Source organism: Sciurus vulgaris (genome assembly GCF_902686455.1).
Source record: "Sciurus vulgaris genome assembly, chromosome: 8".
Classification (NCBI taxonomy): Eukaryota; Metazoa; Chordata; class Mammalia; order Rodentia; family Sciuridae; genus Sciurus; species Sciurus vulgaris.
The window spans coordinates 24862921-24883659 of NC_136468.1; the positions used below are offsets into that span (position 1 = coordinate 24862921).

Consider the following 20739-nt stretch of genomic DNA (forward strand, 5'->3'; position numbering starts at 1 on the left):
CTCAAAATGGATTAAGGACCTTGGAATCAGACCAGAGACCCTGCAGATTATAGAAGAAAAAGTAGGTCCAGATCTTCAACATGTCGGCTTAGGACCAGACTTCCTTAACAGGACTCCCATAGCACAAGAAATAAAAGCAAGAATCAATAAGTGGAATAGATTCAAACTAAAAAGCTTTCTCTCAGCAAAGGAAACTATCAGCAATGCGAAGGAAGAGCCTACAGAGTGGGAGAATATCTTTGCCAATCATACTTCAGATAGAGCACTAATCTCCAGAATCTATAAAGAACTCAAAAAACTCTACTCCAAGAATTCAAATAATCCAGTCGACAAATGGGCTAAGGAAATGAATAGACACTTTGCAGAAGAAGATCTACAAGCAATCAACAAACATATGGAAAAATGTTCAACATCTCTAGTAATAAGAGAAATGCAAATCAAAACCACCCTAAGATTCCATCTCACCCCAATTAGAATGGCGATTATCACGAATACGAGCAACAACAGGTGTTGGCGAGGATATGGGGAAAAAGGTACACTCATACATTGCTGGTGGGACTGCAAATTAGTCCAGCCTCTCTGGAAAGCAGTGTGGAGATTCCTTAGAAAACTTGGAATGGACCCTCCATTTGACCCAGCTATCCCACTCCTTGGCCTATACCCAAAGGACTTAAAATCAGCATACTACAGAGATACAGCCACATCAATGTTCATAGCTGCTCAATTCACAATAGCCAGACTGTGGAACCAACCTAGATGCCCTTCAATTGATGAATGGATAAAGAAACTGTGGTATATATATATACAATGGAATATTACTCAGCCATAAAGAATGATAAAATTATGGCATTTGCAGGCAAATGGATGAAATTGGAGAATACCATGCTAAGTGAGATAAGCCAATCTCAAAAAGCCAAAGGAAGAATGATATCGCTAATAAGTGGATGATGACACATAATGGGGGGAGGGAAGGGTTAGTGTTAGGGTTAGAGTTAGGGTTAGGGAGGGGGGCATGTATGAAGGAAGGAAGCACTGTATAGAGGGAAAAGAGGGGTGGGAGGGGTGGGGGGAAGGGGAAAAATAACAGAATGAATCAAACAACATTACTCTATGTAAATTTATGATTACACAAATGGTATGCCTTTACGCCATGTACAAACAGAGAAACAACATGAATCCCATTTGTTTACAATAAAATAGAAAAAAAAATACAATAGGAGGCTGAACGGTATGGGACCTTTTAGGCTATTTTAAGAACTTAGGCCTTTTATTTTATTTTATTGTTGTTCTGGGGATTGAACCTAGAGATTTGTGTCTGCTGGGCAAGAGCTCTACCACCGAGTTAAACTCCCAGCCCCTGACATATTTTAAAAAAATAAATTTGGCTCCATGTCAAATAGACTGAAAATGGGTAAAGAAGAAACTAAGAAGCTCTCATTTTAAGATATGGGAGGTTTAAGATGTTTATAAAACATCCAAGTGAAAGGCTGTGAGGGCAGGTGAATATACAGTTCTAGTGTGTAGAGGGTGGATCTGAGTAGAGATAAAATAGGAGGATCAAACACCAATATATGGTATTTAAAACTACAAGACTGAATTCACTTAGGGTGAGAATATAAACAAAGAAAGAAAGAAGTCCAAGGATTAGTTTTGGGGGCTCTCCAATGTTGATTTCTGTAGTCATTTAAATTATAATGCATGCTGAAAATGGGCCTCAAGTTCTTATTGACATGCATTTGCATATCTTCTCAAATTTAGAAAGCTGTGAGTCAATTCTATTATTGTTGGCTCACTTGATGGGCACAGAGCTCTTTCTGTACCATCTCATCTGTACCACTGGCTCAGTTATGACTGTGGCAGGATGTGTGAGTTTTCCAAGATCACATTAACAGGCAAACATGGATCAAAAACTAGAAACTAGGTCTTTCCTAATTCCCAGTACAAGAATCAAGCTGTAAACCTCTTCCTTCGGATTTTGTTTACAAGAGCTTGACAATTGTTCGTGTGAAGAAAACAAAAACAAAAACAAAAATGAGACAACAATGTGTGTGATGTAGCTGCTAAAATAAAACATAACCTTAGATTTCATTTTTTCCACACTTTTTATTGTTGCATTGCAGTGTACATAATGATGGGATTTGCTGTTACATATTCATACATGCATACAATATAATAGCATAATTTGGTCAATATTATTCCCCATTAAGTTTCATTTTTTTTAAAAAAAAGTTTTGTAGTTGTGGATGAACAGAAGCCCTTTATTATATTTATTTATTTTTATGTGTGGCTAAGGGTCAAACCCAGTGCCTCACATGTGCTAAGCAAGCACTATGCCACTGAGCTACAGACCCATCCCTCGGTTTCATTTTTAAAACACTAAGTTTATGGAGCTAATACTTCCTGTAGGTTAGGTCAAATCGTATCTGGAATATTATATGTATAGATTCACTTTTACAAATAAACCTAATCTAGAACACATCCAGATGAGCACGTTAGCAGGATGCCCCCTAACACAGGCAATTAAAAAATGGTGATTTTTTTTTTTCTTTTCTACTAGGGATTTAATTCAGGAGCACTCGACCACTGAGTCACATCCCCAGCCCTACTTTGTATTTTATTTAGAAACAGGGTCTCATGAGTTGCTTAGTGTCTCACTTTTACTGAAGTTGGCTTTGAACTCTCAATCCTCCTGCCTCAGCCTTCAGAGCTGCTGGGATTACAGGTGTTTGCCAGGGCACCCAACCATGAATTATTTCTAATTAAAATCTTTAAATTCCAGAATTACATAAGAGCTGATCAGACAATAAATAACTAAATGAAGCAAGGAGACACCCTATCATCTAAAATGCTCCCATAGAGGCCAGATGGACATTTGACAGAGATGCCACAGAAGCAATTTCAGCATCCAGTGAATTTTATCTTTAAAATGTTTTTCATCTCCAGGATGTTTTGACTCCCTGCTCCTGAATTTAATATTCTTAAATGGGAATATTAGGTTGACAACTCTTGAGCTATAAATATGGCAGTTTCATATAATTCAATCCAAAAGGTCCAAGTTTATCAGGATGACACCAGTTTAATATCATTCACCAATGATATCAGAAAGCAAGGGTATCACCTACATTCTTTTAGGTACAGAGATATTTGGTAAGTATTCTCTCTGCATATGGGAGTTAGATGAGAAGGCAGGCATTGGTTGCCTCTGCAGGAACACAGTTGGAAATGTGGACCTAGTTGTGCAGGGAAGAGACTAAGCTGGAGTTAATGATAGCATTATTATTTAGCATCAATCTTTTGCATGTGTGTGTGGGGGGGGTGCATTACTGGGAATTGAACTGACAGGTACTCTACTACTGAGCTATATCCCAGCCCTTTTTATTTTGAGACAGGTTCTCACTAAATTGCCCAGGCTGCCCTTGAACTTGAAATCCTTCTGTCTCAGCCTGCTGAGTAGCTAGGATAACAGGTGTGTGCCATCTTGCACCACAACACCCAGCTTTAGCATTGATCTTTAGATAACATGCAGAAACCCACACCCTAAAATATTATATATTATTTTATAATTCCCATTTTCACAATTATTATGGCTTCCAAAGTTATATTAACCAGTTCATGAATTTTCAACTGTTTATTTCAGCACAATAAGATGAATATTTTGTACCTTTAGACAAAAAGTCAAAGGAATTTATGTCACAGTTATTGGGGGGATACAGTAAAAAGAGAAAAATTAAAAGTGTGTAAATAACAATCTACCGAACCTTAAAGCTACAGCTTCCCAAACAATCTTTCTTCAACTTCATGTAACAAGTATTACTTTCCTATATGTATGAAGACTAGATACAATTTCAGGTCATGATAAAATTTTTCTAATGAATATTATTACTTATAACGTGAAGAGGTAACTAGGGCAAACTCTCAGCTCCCTGCCACACTCTACCAAAAAGCAAAATAAAAGAGCCCCATGCTAGATCAGACTCACATTGGGGACTGCTACACGAAGGGCCATTACCTTCCAGGGGTCTACGTATAGTAAGAGCTCATCAGGCATTAAATCATAACTTGGCCCCAGGGAACATATACTTGAATTAATGCTATTGCAAAGGAAGGAAGGAGTAACAAGAACTACAATGTCACAGCTTTGGAGACGAGACAAAGGGCCCACTTGCCTGAAATAGTGACAATGTTTTCATCGTTTCTTGGGGTAATTGAGGTTTCCCCATTAACTTGCAAGTACCAGATGGAAGGTTGGGAAACTTTTTTTTTTTTAATTATTTTCAAAGGGTGGAAAAAAACACAGGTCTTTATACATGCTATTCTGTGAAGGTCATCACTGATGAACTGCATACTCCCATCCCTCTGAGTGGATCAAAGAACTGCATTTCCTTAGTTACCCTCTTCTGTCTCTACTGGAAGAGGGGCCTCCATGAATTTCCACCCTGAATTCCCAAGAAAAATTCAAAGATTCTGTCCCAAATTTTGGCTTAAATTCTGATGCAAAGTCTTCATTCAAGGCACAGGCATCAGCAAGCATAGTTAGCCTTGAAGAGAGGGGAAGGTCTGTTGATTACACCTGTTAGCCTTGACAGGTGGGTTCATGGCGGCTCAGTACTTACCTGAGCTATAGCTGTCAGTAGATGACTGAGAAATGGAACGAGACAGAGAGCGACGTCCAATTTTGGTGGGACGCTTGTTGAATTCTTGCTTCTGGTCAGCAAACTGGATCTGCTAAGAAGAAGAACCCTAGTTATATAAAGAAAAAGAACCTCCATAATAATAAACAATTCAAAGTTGTGTTTATTATTATTATTATTTTACCTTCCTTGCACTTGATCTGAATATTTCATAACATTCAGAATATTTCATTATGCTGACTAGTCCATACTTGGAATATTAAGACTCTTTGGAGACAAGAATAATTTTTCATTCTTCACCTACTATGCTTCTATCAAATTTAAAACTTTGATCCACTCTCTAACTATAAACTCTTCAATGAAATTGTGACCAAAAATTAAAAAAACAAGAGAGAAATGTTTTGTTTAAAATAAGTTTTTAGTAAGTTGAGTCATATTCAGAAATCCCTCCTATGATTTCACTGAAAATTAAAGCTGACAAGAATCTTAGAGACTATTCATACATCTAAACCCTTCCATATTTCTAGATGAGAAAATTGCCAAGATACAAAAAGCTGACTTTTCTTTAGGTTTCAGGATTCTCGAGAAATTAATGGTACATAAACTTTGAAAAAGATTTTTCATTCAAACAGAACATTCTGGAATTGCATTGAAATCCTAACCATGCCACTCATTAAGCTGTGTGATGTTGGCCAAGATGTTTTTCTCTTTTTCCCATATATACAACTGAAATAAAAGTACTCACCTCACAGGTTTTAGACAAAAATCTGAGACAATGCATGTAAACTGAAACACAGCAAGAGATTCAATAAATTCACTCCATACCCCAACACCTACGTTTCAGTATTCTTTTTATTCTCTTGCAGGTAGGTGCTTTAGACTTTCTAAAATATTAACTAGTAAATAAACATTTATTATTTTTAATATTTGTTATAATAAAATACCTAAAAGTAACAAACTTGGTCATTTATTAACTATGACATAATAGATGTAAAAACAGTGGATAATTGAGCTGAATATAAACAAACCTCAGATCATAATCTGTAGGTTGCAATTGGAAAATATCTGCAAAAATTTTTCTTGCAAAAATTTTGAACTCTATCTCCCACAGTTAAGCTGATACTTTATAATACTTCACAAATCAAAGCTACATCATTTATTCATTTAATAATCTTTTCTTTTTCCCTCCTAAATGTTTGTACAATTACTTAGATTCTTCTGGATCAAAGGTGGCACAGAGGAAGGTCTACTGAAAAGGATCAAAGACCTGACAATGGATTCTACCTTTAATGATAAAAAGATGGATCCTTGATTAGCAGAACAGATACAGTGTAACAGAATGAAAGCAGCAACTGATGGCTATACTTCCTGTAGTTAGAGGTAACTACTGAGTCATTTAAGTATTGAGACACAGGGGGCCAGTGCCAAATTTAATTAGCTTAGCATTCATTCACTCTTAGGGGGAATTCATAGCATTTCCATAGCTATAACAACAAATAAAGCCTGCAAATTGTTTTTAGCAATAGGAAAATTCATTGTATTAGAGGCTTGTTATAATGAAAAATGTCAAATTTGATTATTTTGCTAAAGTAGCAATTTATTCTCAAAGGACAAAGTACTCTGTGTACTCCCAAGGGACATACATGAATTTCATGTACTTCTAGCACAGCACTCAGAACACTGAATGTAATTATCTATCTACCTACCTGTGTTCTTTATAAATTATGGGTTCCACAAAGGGAGGGGCTGGGTATCTTATTCACACTTACATCCTCTGGCACAAATGCCTGGCGTTTCCCAGCACTCAATCATGTGCTGAATCAATGAACCTGAAGCAGCCTTTTCTATCTTCACTGTCTGTACTTGGTTGAATATTGAGTAAACATAACAAGCAAAGGCCAAGTCTAGAGTTAAAGTAATTTTTAAGGGCAAAAGCTGGGAAGGGGAAGAGGGAGGGTGGAAAGCTGAGGAGGTGGACAGCAGTCAGGTTCAAAACTCTAGCACCCATTTCACCAATCTTGTTCAAGACAGTTACATGTCTTTATTCATTTTTAGAGGCCCATCTAGGGCAAGGATTAATAAATAATTGATTTTGCAAAGCCCAGGCTAAGTCACTAACTTTAGCTGTGCCCTTAAAAAAAAAAAAATGAGGAACAGCCAGTGCACTCCTGTAATCCCCAGCAACACGGGAGGCTGAGGCAGGAGGATTTAAAGTTCAAGGCCAGCCTTGGGCAACTGTCTCAAAAAATTAAAAGACCTGGAGATGTAGTTCAGTGGTAGAGCACCCCTGGGTTCAATCCCCAGTACAACAACAAAAAAGAATAATAGCAGACAAACCAAGCCCAGACATGCAACACGATACCCCCCCAACCACATACCTGCACACATGCCTAAGATCGAGTGCTCACTAGAGGGGGCCAGTCGCTTTCATTCTCTAGGTTTGTAGGACTGGGGTAAGTACACAACTGTTTACCCCAGTAACACTAAGCCACATAGATGCCTAGATATATTGCCATCTCATAACTGTTTCCCTGAGTTCCCTTCTCTAGTCTTTCCATTCACAGTAATCCCTTCACCCAACAACAAGTTTAGGATGTCTTTTGCACTGAAGAATAGGCTGTGTAGGCTTTATGTATTTAGAACACAGGTTTCTTGCTTACTAGCTAGATACTGAATTCAGATTTCTTCAAAGACAGAACATTAGAAACTAACCACTTACATATTGTTAAGTTATACAATTTTCCCAAGAAATATTTATCTTTCTCTGATAAAATGAGTTCAGTGGGTACCCCTGGTACCCGCCCCTCTTCAATGGTTAAGAACAATTATATTCTTCACTCAACAATCCATTTTGTTATATAATGATCTACCCACCCCAGCTGTAGTACTTTGGTAGATTCTACCCTTGACTTTCCTACCTCATCTGAAACCAAGGTCCTTTCAGGTAAGCCTCCTTTTTCATCTTGGAGAACACTGCCTAATTCCAACAGGCAGCAAGGCAAGGGAAGGAAAGAGGCTTTTAAGAGAGAGGTAGCTCACTGTGCATCCGAGGGAGGGACAAAAGCAGGACAGGAGGAGAAGGAGAGTAGAAGCAGCTGACCTTAGACAATAATAGCTTCAGGAGCAGTAAAACTGGTAAATAAAAGCTTAGCCTCACCTGGGCTTTAATCCCAGAGTTGCCATTGACAATGTATTTCTTCTTGCTGCCCAGCATAGTGAAATTACCAGTCCCACTGCCACCTCTTTGGTTCAGGGACCCTTGTGGTCAGGCCTTTAAACTTCCTCATCAGCAATTCTGTTGGCTCTGGTTCCTGCGAGCTTTTTTTTTTTTTTCTTTTGGTGTGAGCTTTTGTGTGTGTGTGTGTGTGTGTGTGTGTGTGTGTGTGTGTGTTGGGGTGCTAACCTTCCTTGGAATCCCTGAAGCAGCTCCAGTACCCCCTCAGTATTACAGCCCCAATTTAAGAAGGCAGTTATGTTAGTGGCTCATCAGCAATTCCTAATTCTGTTAGCCTTTTTAGCTGTTTCGCTTTTGTTATTATTTTTTTCCTGAACACCTAATTACAAGGATCCTCTGACCTCTAAACCCTAACAAGTTCTTTGACAAGGTCCAATTTGCATACGTATAACAATAGCTTATTTATATAACCTGTGTGCTTTTTTGCCTGCTATAATTAACTTGCTAATTAGGTTCTTTTTTAACCTTACCTCCTCCTTTTCCATGTCAGATGATTTTAGTTAACCTAGTCTCATTAGAAAAAAATTAACTACAGAGACACCAAAACAATGAAGAAATTTATTGAGAGAAGGGAAAAAAAAAAAAAAAAAAATTAATGGTGCCAAGTGCTCAGCAGCCCCTATTCTGCTCTCTGTCCTTGGGTTAGCCAAACAAGGGACACTGGCTTCAGCTCCGTCACCAAGGAAATCAACCTTCTCATTTGGTTTCTTTCTTTTTAAAAAATATTTTTAGTTGTAGATGGATACAATGCCTTTATTTTATTCATGTATTTATATGTGGTACTGAGGATCAAACCCAGTGTCTCACACGTGCTGGGCAAGCACTCTGACCCTGAGCTAGAGCCCCAGCCCTCTCATTCTGTTTCTTTACATTTAGTTGTGTATCTTGTATACAAGTTTTGACATTTACTTTCTAGTCCCATCTCAAGATTGTTGCTGATTTGGCACTGGGTGGCCTAGTTCACTTTTTTCCAAAAAATGTGTGTTTCCTGGAAGGTGTGGCTACAAAGGAGAATTTCTGATCTCAAAGTCCCCAGAATCACAACCACTTGTTATTACATGCCAAATATAGATTCCAATAAGGAAAAGAAGCACATTGTTTATTTGTGATTCTGAATGGGACCCAGTGAACAGGAAAGCTACACTGCTGCAGAGATGTGGGTGAGGAGAAGGGGAGAGGGAGAGCTTCAACTTCAGGAGACCCTGTCTCAAAACAAAAAATAAGGAGCCAGGGAGGTTGCTTGTGCCTGTAATCCCAAAACTCAGGAGACTGAGGCAGGAGAATCGCAAGTTGCAGGCCAGCCTCAGCAAATAAGAACCTGTCTCAAAATAAAAAATAAAAAGGGCTAGGAACGCAGCTCAGTGGGTAAAGCACCCTTGGATTCAATCCCCAGCACCAAAAGAAAAACCAAAAGGAAAACCAGATTCCTGGGGAAGAAAGAAGATCTATTTACCCTGCAGAGGATCAGGCTGGGAGAAACCAATTAGTTCCTTTTCAAGTACATAGCTGTATCTTCATTTCTTTTTCTTTTCTTTTTTTTTTTTTTTTAGGGCCATACAGAGGTGTGGACTGGGTTTGATCTGCTCACCTATAGATATGCATGGTTCTGAACAGGAACCAGTGGGAGACTCCCTCCTGTGTGATCCTCTTACAACACCCTAAAAGTGTACACAACCACATTGGGTGCAAGGAGCCCTACTAGGCTTTGTCTAGTGTCATTACAGCAAAGCAACTGCTCTTTCCTGTATAGGTGTTTCCCAGATCTGGCCTTCTGCAAGTCTCACTCAGGCAGTGTTTCTTTCTTTTTTTCCCCCGGGTTCTTTTTTTTTTAAATTCATTTTTATTATTCATTATTCATTTTTTAATTCATTTTTATTTTAAACAAATGGGATACATCTTGTTTCTCAGTTCGTACATGAAGCAGAGGCATACCGTTTTTATAATCATACATTTACCTAGGGTAATAGTTTTTGATTCATTCTGTTATTTTTTTTTTCTTTCCCCACCCCTCCCACCCCTTTTATCTCTCTATACAGTCCTCCATTCTTGCCCCCCTCCCACTGCCCATTATGTGTCATCATCTGCTTATCAGCGAGATCATTCGTCCTTTAGTTTTTTGAGATTGGCTTATCTCACTTAGCATGATATTCTCTAATTTCATCCATTTGCCTGTAAATGCCATAATTTTATTATTTTTTATGGCTGAGTAATATTCCATTGTGTGTATATATATATATATATATATATATATATATATACTATAGTTTCTTTATCCATTCATCCTCTTCATTTCTTAATGTCTGTAATGCTCATTTATAAAATGGGGAAATATCTACTTTGTCTACCTCAAATGTATGCTGACACACAATAAGAGAAGATAATGTAAGAAGGTTTTGAAGATCACATGATATCTAAGTCTAAAACAAATATTTCTATTCTTTTACGACCAAGGTTTTTAACCTAGAATTCATAGATGTCTAGAATCCCCTAAAAGAGTATGCACAATTTTGTGTGTTTCCTGGGGAGAGAGCCTGGAACTTTCATCAGTTTCTCAAATAGGTCCCTCCTAAGTGCTGAGCCTGACCTAGAACTATAGTCAAGCTACCACTACCGCCGATTACCAGATACCTGAAAGGTTTTTGTCTCACCTCCTAAGTAGAGATGGTTCAAATATTCATCAAGACATCTTTCCTTTCCAAGTCAAATGAGCAGCCTGAAAACACTCTACCTACAAAAGGGATTCCTTCTAGCCGAAAGAATACGGGGTAGGAAGTTGGCTCTGTGCTCAAGAAAGTCTCAACCAGATTTCACATGGAAAATTACCAGACAGACTCAGTGGGAGGAGAAAATATTAAAATGTAAACACATTAAAAAAAAAAAAAAAAAGTGGTTGCTGATCTCTGTGCACATAAGACGAAGTATTTTACCTGACAGAAGGGTCTAAAGATTCCTCAGGGAAGTCAAACATTAATAAAGACAATGTTTAAAAAGGACTATGTTTCCTAACCTCTCAGGAGTAAAATTGCCTGAACAAGGCTAAGAAAATCCTTCACGTGAAAACAGCTGGGAAGCAGAGACGCTCCAGGTTTTCCAGTGACTGACAGAACATCACCTCGAAGGTCTACTTTGTCAATTCTTAAGTTTGGGGTTCTTCACACTTCATCCTGCTTATATTCCTGCTGGGAATCAGATGTGAGTACCGTCAGCTGCTGTGTGTGTGGTCTTGAGCCTGCAAGTCCCTTTTTGTTGGTGATTATAATCAAAGGGAGGTGCTGAGATTCACATCTCTTGAATGCTTCTCCTGAAAGGTTCTGGAGGCTTCTATGTTTCCTCTGGTGGCAGGGATAATAGCCTCAGTGGGAAGTGTATTAGACCAATGTGTGGACTGGCATGTGAGACACATTAAAACTTTCTTAACTTGAAGTTTTGGCCAAACAAGGGAGCTGCCTCCAGAGTTTTCTCTTGGGGATTAAAAGACATGAGGACAGTTCACATATAAGGTCTGGAATCTACAGGTAATGAATGCACTCAAGGGCGTTCTGCCAGGTAAGGCGCTATCAGTGGCAGCCCAATGAAGCACTTTCAGACCAGGTCAGAAGTTAATGACTTATGTGATACCTGAAAAAAAGCCTCAAAAGGCTTTGGCAAAGAAAAGAGAGCAAATGAAACAACTGCATTATTGATGACAAGCCCCTCCCTAATGCTGCTCATTGTTGTTCAAAAACTACTGATCAAAGGTATCTTCCTGGTTTTGAGAGAAGGACCAAGAAATTGATAAATGAGAGAAATGCCATAGTTAAGAAAAAACAGAGTAAAGCAATGCTTTATTTTAAAATGTTCTCTAAAAACTTGGAAGGCCTACGTCATATTCCTTAGGCAACAGTCATAATTCTTTTAGGGCAGTGTCCTGTTCCTGTAAATAGAATGGTAAACGGACAAAAGTGCAGGAGAAAATCCTCTCGGGGAAAGTGTCAGCAGGTAAATCGGTGCGGACTATCTTTACAGCCAAATGAATTAAGATAAAACTTTTATTGATTCTGAATTGGCACACTTATGTTCAGTAGAATTCTTCTGTAATATTCTTTTATAGAAACAGCAAAGTTTAATATCTTATTGTGGTCCCTCCTTTAAGAAAACCAAATTTCTTGCTCCCCCATCTGGTTATTAATAATAGTCTAAAGATTAAAAAAATGAACAAAACCCAAACAAACAAAACAATAAAAAACAAACAAAAAAACCAGTTACCAGAACTGGGCACCATACAGCATACCTGTAATCCCAAACATCTGGGAGGCTGAGGCAGGAGGATCACAAGATCGAAGCCAGCCTCAGCAACTTAGAGAGGTCCTGAGCAACTTAGTGAGACCGTCTTAAAATAAAAAATAAAGAACTGGGGAGGTAGCTCAATGGTAAAGTGCCCCAGGGTTCAATCCCCAGGAAAAAAAAAAAAAAAAAAAAAAAAAAAGTATAACAGTAGCAATAACCTCTACCAAAGTAATAAACAGCAGTTGTAACAACTAGAGTTGAAATGCAGGTTCCCCTGTTGGCCTTTGTTAGGTTTACTACATATTCAGTCTCATTGTCAATGGTTATTTTTTCAAGTCCATAAATCCATAAGCACTAAAAAGAACTCAGAATATGTTATAGAGTCTAACCATTTACTACAGAGAAGTACACAGATAGGATGCAAGAAATCAGACTAAATCTAGAGGAAACCAGTTAGGAACACATAAAGTTTTTAGAAAAAGTTGTAACTGGATTCAAAATGTTAGGTTTTATGTGCGAGTTCTTATCAACAAGTAAGTCTCTATAACCATTCTATTTAAACTACCAGGGAAATATAATATTTTGAAGAACTGTACCAAAAGATAAAAATCTCCTTGTAGAAATATACATATAAAAATAGTTAGAGAAGGGTTTTGACTGGAAAAAAAATGGGCAGGAAGGGGAGAAATGTTTTAAATCTTTTCAGAGACTTGAGCGAGCACCATTTTTATAAGTACTGCATTTTTTTCCCTCTCTCCCTACTCATTTTCTTTATCCCCATGAGAAATTAAGCATCAGAAGCAATCACAGAACAATATGATCCATGCAGTAGGTCAGCAGCAACAGCAGGCCAGCCCCCGCCCACCACAGAGACAGGCGGCCATCCTTGGAACCTCTGGCCAGAAGGCTCTCAACCTTCCTTCCCTAGCTGGAGAGTGCACAGGAACTAATTACAAGTTAGAGCAATAATTGTTTTCCCAACCACAGGTCTTGACAGAGCTTCTTACAAGTGTTCCTGTCACCTGCTCGAAAAGGCTGTCTTTCATTATCAAAAAACAGAAGGAAAAACAAAGTGACCAAACTCACCATCCACTCGGGCATGTGAAAAGCTGAGGTACCCTCATTACCGTCCCACTTCTCCATTGTGCAGGCTTGGGTAAGATATGTCCTGAAGCAAAAGGGAAAGCTGGTTTGGAAATGCCAGGGTTATCTGAGGGCCCCAAAGCAGACCCAAACCTGGTGATTCAGAAGGCCACTGGCCAGGAGAAACTGCATCCCTTTTCACAGAAGCCTCCTATTCAAATCAAGATCGTTAGTCAATTGCCTGACAAATCCCTTACCAGTCAGCTTCAAAGACTTCTGCTTCAGATTCAAAATCAGAGCAGATGCAAAGTACTGCACCCTGGCATTGTACTTCCTACAGGGCACTCTGTTTAGTGCTACCCAAACACTCTACCCCCACTCCCCAGTGGAGACTTTCTGCAGTAACATACTGGCTTCCTTCTTCCCTGTGTATAAGGCACTGGTTAATTTTCTCCCGCCCCTAAGAACACGTCACCAGAGGTGCTGATACCAAGATCAATAGAGATCGAGGTCAAGAAGGCACTCCCATTTCTTAAGAGCTGCTTGATTTGAATCAGTACAATAAACAGGCGTTTCCTTGAAATCAGAGTTCCTTATGGCTTTCAAGTTCAAACAGCTATGCAGAAGCGCCCCATCTGCTCCCACCAGGGGTCTGGCACCCAGCTCTGGCATATCTCAAGTTCAATTCTTACTGCATAGGAAATTCAGATGGAGCCAGAGAAGATATTTTTGCAAATTCAAAACTTCTTCGAGGCCCTGAAGAAAGTTCTGGGGCCACAACTCCCTCTGCTGGTTCCATGTGCAATGTACACAAAGGTCTAAGGCCTTGGGCTATGGAAACAGCATGATGCTGACTGTAAAGCTTCTTCACCAAGGGTATTCAGGAGCCACTACAGCATCCCAGCCAAGATTATGCAGCCTCAAAGTCCATTGCTGGTTCTTATTCACAGTTCTGGTTTCAGGAAGAAACAGGATGCCACCACAGTAGCCCTATACAACTATCACTTTAAAGGATCTCAGAAGCTTCTTCTTTGTGTCCCCACACCAGCTTCCTCCTTTCTAAATACCTCAGAAGTTTGGAAGTAAGGCATAACTAGTAAAAAAGTGATTTGACTTTATTCCCAAGTATATTATCCAATAAGAGTACCATAGAGGCTCTAAGTATAGCCCAGTGGAAGAGCACTTGCCTTGCATGCTCAAGGCCCTGAGTTCAATCTCCAGCGCCACAAGCATACATACGTGGGGCAGGGGGTAAATCCTACCATAGACTTCAGACACAAAGGGAGCCCAAGACAGGCCTGCTTTGGTTCCCTATGAGCATCAGGGACTCTTATGTTAATTCTCAATGCAGATGACAATTTCTTTGGAGCTGAAAATCATAATGCTATAATTATGATTTTAGCTTTTATTCGCCTTCAGGGCCGTCACTGGTTGAGAGACTAGCTCTCTGGATATGGAATGGAAGGGAGGATAGCAATATCTAGGCTCTGAAGAGGTATTATAAGACATCAGAGAGGGAAGAATTTAAATGACTGACCAGACGTGTAGACTAGAGAGAAAGGCAAGTGAAAACAGAGTGGAACTGTTGGACAGGTGCACACAGAGGTGTCAGAGCTTAGAGAGTACAGGGAGGATGGAGAGCAGGTGCAGGAGGAAGGGAAAACAGCACAGGTGGAAGGTAAGGAAGCTATGATCTTGAGTGAAGCAACCAGAGTCATGTCAAGATACGGAGACTGAAGAGAGCCAGGTGCAGTGGCATACAACTGTAAATCCCAGTGAATTGGGAGGCTAAGGCAGGAGAATTGCCAAGTTTGAGGCCAGCCTGGGCAATTTAGTGAGATCCTGTCTCAAAATAAAAACTAAAAAGAGCTAGAGATCTAGTTTAGTGGTAGAACACCTCTGGGTTCAATCCCAAGTACAAAGAAAAACCAAACAAAAACAATTAAAAAAAAAAAAAGAAAGAAAGAAAACGGCAGGCCAATGAGATGCAGAGGAGATAAAGCCTGCTGAGTTCAGGGTGTCAACTTTGATAATCTTAGCTCTCAGCAACTTCCAGTTATTGTTCTCCAATCTTCCTTTAAATCCAAACTTCTTCAAGTGAGAAGTCACATCTGATACCTAATTTCCAATGGTGTACTTCATCTGTGCTTTAAATGCAACATGTCTAAAATAAAAATTATTCTTCCATCTTTCCTTTCCTTCCACTTCTGCCTTTTCTATTTATGTTAATGATGCCATTGCTCCCTCAGTCAGATATGAAACCTCAGTCATCTTTGATTTTCCTCTCTCCCCAAAACCCTAATTGCCAATTATTTCTGACCCTTTCTCCTCCAAGACTTTCCTCTATCCCTCTCTGTTCATTTTCACTGTCTCCTAAGAAGGATTCTACAAATCCTTTCCAAGATGATCTTTTACTACATACCTCTCTAAATATACTCTATCCTCCAGATTACTTGCTATTTCCTGAGTGTGAAGACTACACAGTATGACAGCCATGAGCACAGGTTCTGGAACGACATACTTGGGTTAGAATCCTGTGCTGCTGCTTATTTAACGTCTCTATCCCTTGGGCTTTCTAAACTGTATGGTGGAAATAATAATAGTCATCTCACAGGATTGATGCAATTGATACATACATTAAGGACTTAATGGTATCGCTTAATTTTATCATTCCTATGCTGTCCTTCACCACCTCAGTGGCTGTTCTAATGCCACTTTCTCAAATAAAAATGCATTCATTTCTGTCTTCATATCCATCATCTTTGGTTATTCATATTCTCCAAGGTTCAGCTGAAATGACAGTTCTAATATGAAAACTGACCTTAAAAATAGGATAACAGGAAACAACCTTCTGTATCTTGACATGACTGGTTGCTTCGCTCAAGAGCTCCCTTGTGACCACAGCTTCCTTACTTCCACATCTGCTCTTTTCTCTTCCTGCCACACCTCTAACATTGTTCTTTGGCTACATCATTATTCTTACCCTTCCTTGTGTCACAGTCACTGTGAACATGTATTTATTCCTCACCTGACTCCAGGCTCTTCAGAGGCTTAGCTAACTTCACTTTACCTACAGTGCCAGACACAATAAATGATCAATCAAGTTTTAAAGTTTTGTATACTGTACTCTGGGGCAACTTGCATACCCCAACATATTCAATATGTTTATTTTATAGGCTCTGGAATGTACTTTTAATTTATATAGTAGTTACATTACTGACCACAAGTATGACTTATTTGATGGTTAGCCTAGAGTAGGTTTTAATTCTTAATTATAAAACTATCTGCAGTAATAAATAATCCACTTTCCATTGCTTAATCTACAACAAAATGCTTCTAGGATCATATCAAAGTCAAAATTTATGTTATTGCTAATGTGGACCCAATCCTTAAAATATTTCAGTAATCAGCAAATTACTACATTATTGGCAATCTCATTTATATTCTCTATATACTGATTTGTAAAGTAAATAGAAGATGGCTGCCTTCATGGTAGTATTAAACCCTGGAAGAAAATGAACTCTAAAGAAATCAGAATTAGGAGTTAAAGAATAAACACAATTAATGTATATCACATTGGTAGGCTAAGCTAAATGTTAATTTAATTATGATATTTTTCTTTTTTTTTAGTATAGGTTTCAACTAATATAGACTTCATCTGAAAGTCAACCTCACTACATCTTTCTGTACTGATTCTGAGATGAATATAAAATATCAGCTGTTACATTTGAGAACTGAAGGTCCATTAACTGCCTAAGACATAAGGGCTAGATGTAAGTAATAGTTATAAACTTGTTTCCAATACAGTTGGTTGGTTGGTTTGTTTTTGTGATGCTGGGGATCAAACCCAGGGCTTTATGCAGGCTAGACAAGCACTCTACCACTGGGGGCTCCCAGCTCCTAATATAACTGCATTTACCATAATGTGCCCTGCAAGATACACCCACAGTCAGAGCACAAGTGAGACTAGCACACAAGATTATAACACCTTACCTGATTAATTGAGAAGGTAGTAACTTCAACAAAAAAGTTATACTAACTGTACCAGCTCCTGCAGCCTTTGGCTTTACAAAAATTGTCTGAGTTGCATGAGCAGCTCAGAAGAATCTCATTTTAACTCCAAAACCAGCTCAAAGTCCTGTATGCCAGCTGTGTTTCTACCAATGGTGACCTGATAGTAGTAACATCATCACCACGGAGAGCATGCCAAATGATCTAAAGTCAGAGCAAGTACATGCTTAGGACTGAAGAAGAAAGGATGAAAAACTACTATTTCCAGAGGTGAAATATATAAAAAGAACCAGGCAGTGAAGTGGTTACTACTGTGGCAGAACAGTTTTAAATGAAAGGTTATGAATCTGGAACCTACGGAGTCATAAGGCACAATGCAAAGAATATAAGAATGTAACCCTGTCCTCTATTCCTGGTTTGTCACTACTGGTTTTATTAGACTTTGGCAAGTCATCTGATCCCTCTCTTCTTCAGTTTCCTTATTATAACTGAGAGGGAGGGCAGAGGGTGGACAGGAAGGTTAGAACTGGTTCTTTCCAGTCCTGACATTCAGTATTTCTAATCCATCTGTTTTCTCTGAGGCCACAAGAAAAGAGAGTAATCATTCTTTAGTCGCCCAAGTTACAGCTTATTACAGAGACTAAAGTTTCTAACCAGCTGGGTTCCAAGCTCAGTGTGGTCAGTTGTAAGCTGGCTGGAAATGCCAGCTAGGCCTCAAGTCTCCCTTGCCCCTGCAACTCAGTATCTTACCACTCAGTTCCTCAATGATGGAAAGACTCATACGCCACAGGCACGTCAGACTCAGTTGAGCATGGACCTTTACCAGTCAAGACCACAAGTTTAAAGTTGGATAGACTGGTTTGAAGGTGAGCTCTAGCACTCACAGCTGTGCATCCTCAAGTAAACTACACAACTTTTTTGAGCCTTTGTTTCCTCATTTGTAAAACAGGATGAAAATATCTTCCTCACATTGTTTCTATAAAGACCCACACACACACAGGGAAGGGGGAAGGGGAAGGACCAAACGACACAATGATGATGGGGGGAAAGAGGTAGGTAGGAAAAGAAAAATAGAGTGTAAGAAAAAGGGGGTGTAAGAGGAAAACAAATACTAAAGAGGGGAACTGAGGAAAGGGGGAAAGGAAGGAGAGGAAAAAGCAGGAGGGGAGAAAGAACTTTATAAAGATTAAATAAGAAACGTGTCTATCTGGGAGTGATGCACACACCTGTAATCCCAGCACCTTGGGAGGTTAAGGCAGGAAGAAGGATTGAAAGTTCAAGGCCAGCCTGGACAATTTAGTGAGACCCTGCCTCAAAATAAATAAATAAAAGGCTGGTGTGAGGAAGTTATCCAAAACTAGATACAGCAGAGTACTACACAAGACTACCTGGTTGAATTTCACCACTTACTAATTGGGTAACCCTGTGCCTCTGTTTTTGCATCTGTAAAATGAAGAAAATTAAGAGTATTGACCTTCTAGGATTACTGAGAGGAGAAATAATACGCAAAAAGCACTTGGAATAGTGTCTGGAACTTTGCCCGTTCTACTTAAAATTTACTATTATTGTTAATAATTATAATATGTTCATTTTTCTTCCCAATATAACCAAATTCATCTTTTCTTCTCTACATGGTGAATTCATTCATTAATAAAACCATAAACAGTGCCTACTATGTCCCAGGTACTTTACAGTCTCTGCTTTTATGGTGTTTAAAGTCTAGAGAGATGTAATTAAGTAAGTAATTACAAGTGCGAAAATGATAATGTGATTACAGGGTACTAAGGGAGTGCATATGGCAAGGGAACCAATCACATGTAATAGGGGCACAGCGCCAGAGAAGTTCCATTTAAGTGAAAAGGTAAAGGAAGTGTAGGAATTACTGGTATGTGGTGAGGAGGGGGAGTGAAGAGTACTTCAAATAGAGAGCAGAATGTATACTACAAAATGTCTTTTACCATTTCTCCTTTCTTCCTAATACCAGATATCTAAAGCCTAGCTATCATGATGTCCACTCATGTTCATCTAAATCAGTGCTTTCCAAACTTGAATGTGCATATAAATTATTTGAAATCTTATTAAAATTCTCATTTTAATTTAGTAAGTCTGGATAAGTCTTAGTAGGTCCTCAAATTTCACTTTTTTTTTTCTTTCTGTGCTGGGGATTAAACTCAGGGCACTGCACATGCTAGGCAAGCACTTTACCAGAGCTGCACTTTTAGCAGCTCTCACAGGATGACATTATTGCTGAGACTACTTTGAGGAATATCGGCCTAAATATTTCCATCCCTGTAATGGCCTGCATTGATTTGTTAAATTCAATTCATTTACATGTGATTATCAACATGGTGATCATTTTGAAATCTGATCATATCACTTCTTTTGTCCCTAAAGCTCTGAAAAAAAGTATAAACTCCTAAGACCCTTTGAGTTGGCCTCTGAATACCTCTAGAACCAGCCCTCTGTATTCCACTCTGAATGAATGCTTGCTAGACTGTAGATTCCTTCCATACATATTTCTAGCCCCAAGACTATTAAAAATCAATTCTATAATTACTAATTCCCCAGAGTGATCTATATCATAGCACATATCAGTATGGATACTAAATCAACCATTTGTCTATTTCCACACAGGAACTGTAAGCAATTTGAGGGCAGATATTATGCACTTTATCACTGTATTCCAAATGCCTAGTGTATGGTAAAGAACAATGAATAAGTGATGAATGAAAAAAATAATCAGGGGTTGAGGAGATACCTCTCAGCTGTGTGGCATACGTGAGGCCCTAGGTTTGATCCACAGCACTGAAAAAAGGGGGAAAAAAGACTTAAAGAATAAATAGCTAGCTCAGAAGAAAGCCCAAAAGAATAAAATACAGAACAGGTACCTAAGAGTAAAGGGAAGAAAAAGGAAACCAGGTACAAGTAAGAATTGACCAAACCATAAACAAAAACATAATTATGATAAAACTGCATGCCTACAATCCCAGCAACTCAGGAGGAGTATTGCAAGTTCAAGGCCAGCCTCAGCAACTTAGTGAGGCCCTAAGAAACTTAGCAAGACTCTATTTCAAAATTTAAAATAAAGTAGATTAGGTAGAGGGGTGTGGCGTGAAGGGAGGGGAGGGAGTAAGGGGTAGAAAGGGTAGTAGAATGAATCAGACATATTACCCTATGTACATATATAACTATATGACCAGTGGGATTCTATATCATGTACAAACAGAAGAATGAGAAATTATACTCCATCTATATATGATGTATCAAAGTGCATTCTACTGTCACATAGAGCTAAATAGAATTTTTAAAATATGCATTTAAAAAAATAAAAACAAAAAAGGGCTGGGGATGTAGCTCAGTGGTTGAATGCCACTGGTTTCAATCCCTGGTATGTCTGAATAAATAAAATGCCTAGTGTAGCTAAACTGACTTCCTAACCACTGACCAGCGCAATCAGTATTTCTCAGATAAGGAATTAAGCAATACAGAGACTGTAGTATATTGAAGTATGTA

The 20739-nt window shown here is 38.8% G+C and overlaps 1 protein-coding gene and 2 long non-coding RNA genes across 12 annotated transcripts in view; 2 read left to right on the forward strand and 1 right to left on the reverse strand.

Moving 5' to 3' along the window:
• The window catches only part of AHCYL2 (adenosylhomocysteinase like 2), a 183582-nt gene that overhangs the window by 49384 nt on the left and 113459 nt on the right, over positions 1 to 20739 (reverse strand). For 2 of the 9 annotated variants that reach the window (XM_079149791.1, XM_079149789.1), the window contains one exon: positions 4614 to 4725. In XM_079149791.1, the coding sequence (XP_079005917.1) occupies positions 4614 to 4725 (112 nt within the window). Of the gene's footprint in view, positions 1 to 4613; positions 4726 to 7788; positions 8232 to 13218; positions 14109 to 20739 lie in introns of those variants that run through there. The other 7 variants (XM_079149795.1, XM_079149792.1, XM_079149796.1 and 4 more) reach the window with 7 other exon arrangements.
• The window catches only part of LOC306667332, a 40173-nt gene continuing 29948 nt past the window's right edge, over positions 10515 to 20739 (forward strand). Inside the window, exon 1 of one of the 2 annotated variants that reach the window (XR_013765497.1) lies at positions 10515 to 11381. This is a non-coding gene — a long non-coding RNA (uncharacterized lncRNA). The remainder of the gene's footprint in view (positions 11382 to 20739) is intronic. The other variant, XR_013765498.1, reaches the window with a different exon arrangement.
• On the forward strand, positions 14115 to 19810 carry LOC306667337. The gene is made up of 2 exons (XR_013765502.1): positions 14115 to 14297; positions 16846 to 19810. It is a non-coding gene; the product is annotated as an uncharacterized lncRNA (long non-coding RNA).